Source organism: Nansenia antarctica, assembly GCF_963989245.1.
Source record: "Nansenia antarctica genome assembly, chromosome: 8".
Lineage (NCBI taxonomy): Eukaryota > Metazoa > Chordata > Actinopteri > Argentiniformes > Microstomatidae > Nansenia > Nansenia antarctica.
Genome location: NC_137678.1, coordinates 10,406,980 through 10,411,770, shown reverse-complemented (window position 1 = coordinate 10,411,770; position 4,791 = coordinate 10,406,980). Strand labels below are relative to the sequence as shown.

The following is a 4,791-nucleotide window of genomic DNA, read 5'->3' as shown; positions in this document are numbered from 1 at the left end:
GTGATGTCACACCAGGAAGTCCAGGAGGGGACGTAGTATTAACCCATTCACTGCCGAGGGAGACTTAGTTCACCAGATAATAGATCCAGTATGATTATGATGATGATGATGAATTATGAAGATTTACTTATATAGCGCCTAAACTAAGACATCAGCAAAGTGCTGTACAACACAAAAAGTAACAGATTAAAATGAAAAACATACAACAGTAATAACTACAGTAATAACAGGAAATGACTAGAAGAGTATTGAAAACATAATAAAAACATCATCTGGTCAAGCCTAACCTCTGGGGGGTATTCCATCAATGTCGCTAAAGGAAAATCCAGGTTTATTTTTGAGGAGTCACTTGTCAAAATAAGCCTAGATTTTCCTTTAGCGACGTTGATGGAATCCCCCCCAGGTGGTCCACTGCAGCCTTTACCAGCGGCTGGTTTCCAGTCAGATGCTACTAGCCATGATGCCTCCTTTTGTAGCCAATCAAAATACTGTTGCTAGGTAGATTCCACATAGAACTTTTGCACTCTAGTGGTGAGGGTTCCTGAACTCTTTGCCAGTTGGTGATTAGGTAACCATAAAATCTTCTCAGTGTTAGTGTGTATTATGTACAGTGTGTGTGTGTGTGTGTATTACGTAGAGTGTGTATTACCTACAGTGTGTATTACATACAGTATGTGACAACTGACTGCTTAAATGAAGGAATGGTCAGATGTTGACGCCGCTGTACAAAGTGTTGGACAGTAGTGTCCCTGATGTAATGTTGTAGCAGTGATTTGCCAGTAGTGCCAATCATAATCTCACACTGCCATAGGACTCAGATGAATGATCCTGTATTATGATTATGAATCATGTATTGTATTATTTGAGTCGATGATAATAATAATTTATAATAAAACAGATGAAGAAACACTTATATTGTTGTCTGGAACCTTCTAAAAGTGTGCTTTGGTGTTTCTCCTGCAGTTCCTCAAACTGCCACAAGATAGCGACGTGTTCCCATAATGACAGTGGAAGGTGTGTGTGTGTGTGTGTGTGTGTGTCAAGGGGAACGTACTGGTGAAACTACAGTACGTAACTACTGACCGAATGTCGTTCATTACATTAAACATAAGCATGGGACAAGTTAACTTGACACATTTGAACAGGAATACTTTTTAGGTTTAATGAACACCTGTCTCTGACCCTGGGGGAGGCTGTGGGAGGTAGAAATCGGAGGACGGGCTCATTGACATGGAATGAGGAATGTCAAACGCGTGTGAGCTTTCGTCCTCCGATTCCTACCTCCACTGGCCTCTCCAGATGTGGATTGTATTATAATGGGAATCATAGCCTATTAAAAATGTCATCCATATAATGACTAGATAATTTAATGATGATTATATAACGATTAAAGCACTTTGAGCTGCAACATTTGCAGGAAAAGTGCTATACAAATAAAGGTTATTATTATGATTATTATTATTATTATTCATTGATTTGAGAGTTTTGGGGAAGAGAAGAGGTTAGCCTGACTCCAGTGAATGGCACAGGGAGGTAGTTTACACATCATGGGTATTTCTCATTCAATTCCATTTGTTACAATGAGCCTGTCCTCCGATTTCTACCTCCCCCAGCCTCCCCTGGTGTTCTACCTCCCCCAGCCTCCCCTGGTGTTCACCCTCCACCAGCCTCCCCTGGTGTTCTACCTCCCCCAGCCTCCCCTGGTGTTCTACCTCCACCAGCCTCCCCTGGTGTTCTACCTCCCCCAGCCTCCCCTGGTGTTCTACCTCCACCAGCCTCCCCTGGTGTTCTACCTCCCCCAGCCTCCCCAGGTGTTCTACCTCCCCCAGCCTCCCCTGGTGTTCTACCTCCCCCAGCCTCCCCTGGTGTTCTACCTCCCCCAGCCTCCCCTGGTGTTCTACCTCCCCCAGCCTCCCCTGGTGTTCTACCTCCCCCAGCCTCCCCTGGTGTCTCTCAACAGCCAGTAGTCATAACTGTTGGGTCTGCTATGGGTGAAACAGTCAGATTAGGACAAACAGACCTCTCTCTCTCTCTCTCCCCCTCTCTCTCTCCTCTGTGTGTCTGTGAGAAACGAGAGGGCTCTGTGTTTGACATGGTAATCTGATTGGACTGTGTGTGTGTGAGTGTGTGTGAGTGTGTGTGTGTGTGTGTGTGTGTGTTTTCATGTAACATTGAGCACAGCAGACTGTACTGTACCAATACAAAGTGTATATAATGACTAAATAATTTAATGATGATTATATAATGATTGAAGCACTTTGAGCTGCAACATTTGCAGGAAACGTGCTATACAAATAAAGGTTATTATTATGATTATTATTATTATCCATTGATTTGAGAGTTTTGGGGAAGAGAAGAGGTTAGCCTGACTCCAGTGAATGTCACAGGGAGGTAGTTTACACATCATGGGTATTTCTCATTCAATTCCATTTGTTACAATGAGCCTGTCCTCCGATTTCTACCTCCCCCAGCCTCCCCTGGTGGTCTACCTCCCCCAGCCTCCCCTGGTGTTCTACCTCCCCCAGCCTCCCCTGGTGTTCACCCTCCACCAGCCTCCCCTGGTGTTCTACCTCCCCCAGCCTCCCCTGGTGTTCTACCTCCCCCAGTCTCCCCTGGTGTTCTACCTCCCCACAGCCTCCCCTGGTATATACCTCCACCAGCCTCCCCTGGTGTTCTACCTCCACCAGCCTCACCTGGTGTTCTACCTCCCCCAGCCTCCCCTGGTGTTCTACCTCCACCAGCCTCCCCTGGTGTTCTACCTCCCCCAGCCTCCCCTGGTGTTCTACCTCCCCCCAGCCTCCCCTGGTGTTCTACCTCCCCCCAGCCTCCCCTGGTGTTCTACCTCCCCCAGCCTTACCTGGTGTTCTACCTCCCCCCCAGCCTCCCCTGGTGTTCTACCTCCCCCAACCTCCCCTGGTGTTCTACCTCCCCCAACCTCCCCTGGTGTTCTACCTCCACCAGCCTCCCCTGGTGTTCTACCTCCACCAGCCTCCCCTGGTGTTCTACCTCCCCCAACCTCCCCTGGTGTTCTACCTCCCCCAGCCTCCCCTGGTGTTCTACCTCCACCAGCCTCCCCTGGTGTTCTACCTCCACCAGCCTCCCCTGGCTACCTCCCCCCAGCCTCCCCTGGTGTTCTACCTCCCCCAGCCTCCCCTGCTGTCTCTACCTCCCCCAGCCTCCCCTGGTGTTCTACCTCCACTAGCCTCCCCTGGTGTTCTACCTCCCCCACCAGCCTCCCCTGGTGTTCTACCTCCCCCAGCCTCCCCTGGTGTTCACCCTCCCCCAGCCTCCCCTGGTGTTCTACCTCCCCCAGCCTCCCCTGGTGTTCTACCTCCCCCAGCCTCCCCTGGTGTTCTACCTCCCCCCAGCCTCCCCTGGTGTTCTACCTCCCCCAGCCTCCCCTGGTGTTCTACCTCCCCCAGCCTCCCCTGGTGTTCTACCTCCCCCAGCCTCCCCTGGTGTTCTACCTCCCCCAGCCTCCCCTGGTGTTCTACCTCCCCCAGCCTTACCTGGTGTTCTACCTCCCCCAGCCTTACCTGGTGTTCTACCTCCCCCAGCCTCCCCTGGTGTTCTACCTCCCCCAGCCTCCCCTGGTGTTCTACCTCCCCCAGCCTCCCCTGGTGTTCTACCTCCCCCAGCCTCCCCTGGTGTTCTACCTCCCCCAGCCTCCCCTGGTGTTCTACCTCCCCCAGCCTCCCCTGGTGTTCTACCTCCACCAGCCTCCCCTGCTGTCTCTACCTCCCCCAGCCTCCCCTGGTGTCTCTCTACAGCCAGTAGTCATAACTGTTGGGTCTGCTATGGGTGAAACAGTCAGATTAGGACAAACAGACCTCTCTCTCTCTCTCCCCCTCTCTCTCTCTCTCTCTCTCCCCCCCCCCTCTCTCTCCTCTGTGTGTCTGTGAGAAACGAGAGGGCTCTGTGTCTGACATGGTAATCTGATTGGACTGTGTGTGTGTGTGTGTGTGTGTGTGTGTGTGTGTGTGTGTGTGTGTGTGTGTGTGTGTCTGTGTCTGTGTCTGTGTGTGTGTGTGTGTGTTTTCATGTAACATTGAGCACAGCAGAATGTACTGTACCACTACAAAGTGTTATTGTGATGTCTTTGGGGTTGCGATGGTGGAAATAAATGTTCTTTGTTTAGTCAAGAGTTTCTTTTTTTAATTTGCAATGTAGCAAAAGACTGTTTGGATTATGAAGTATCAGTTACAGCGCTCTGCCTCCTGCCGTTCACACAACTACAGGTTTAAACAGGGAGAAATAGTAGTAACTGTTTACTTACTGTGTGGTGTGTGTGGTGTATGTGGTGTGTGTGTGTGTGTGTGTGTGTGTGTGTGTGTGTGTGTGTGTGTGCACGCGCGCGTGTGCGTGCGTGCGTGCGCGTTTTAATGTATCATTAATAATAATAATAATAATAATAATAACTTGTATTTGTATCGCGCTTTTCCTGCAAACGTTGCAGCTCAAAGTGCTCCGAGCTCATTGAGCACAACATACTTACAGAATGTTATGGCTTAGAGCAAACATAACTGTTGTTGTTTATGTTGTTATGTTGTTCTGTAACGGAGAGAAGTGTTTATTCGTGTTTATTGACACCAGATGAGGATGGTCTATGCCGGGCTGGATGTTGAGGATGTGCGCATGTTTTCTGTGGGAGGGGAGGGGTAAGGGCGCGTGGGATACGAAGTTAGGGGGGCTCGCCACGATCTCCTACAAGACAAGTCTCTCACACACACACTCACAGACACACACACACTCACAGACACACACACACACACTCACAGACCCTAACCCTGC

General features: G+C 49.9%; 1 protein-coding gene across 2 annotated transcripts in view; it reads left to right on the top strand.

Moving 5' to 3' along the window:
* Positions 1 to 904, top strand: part of LOC308163405 (acyl-coenzyme A thioesterase 5-like) — a 10,253-nt gene extending 9,349 nt beyond the window's left edge. For both annotated transcript variants that reach the window (XM_080537589.1, XM_080537590.1), the window contains exon 11: positions 1 to 904. This exon is cut by the window's left edge and continues 127 nt beyond it. In XM_080537589.1, the coding sequence (XP_080393715.1) occupies positions 1 to 4 (4 nt within the window). In that variant the 3' untranslated portion in view covers positions 5 to 904.
* Positions 905 to 4,791: the final 3,887 nt, after the last annotated feature.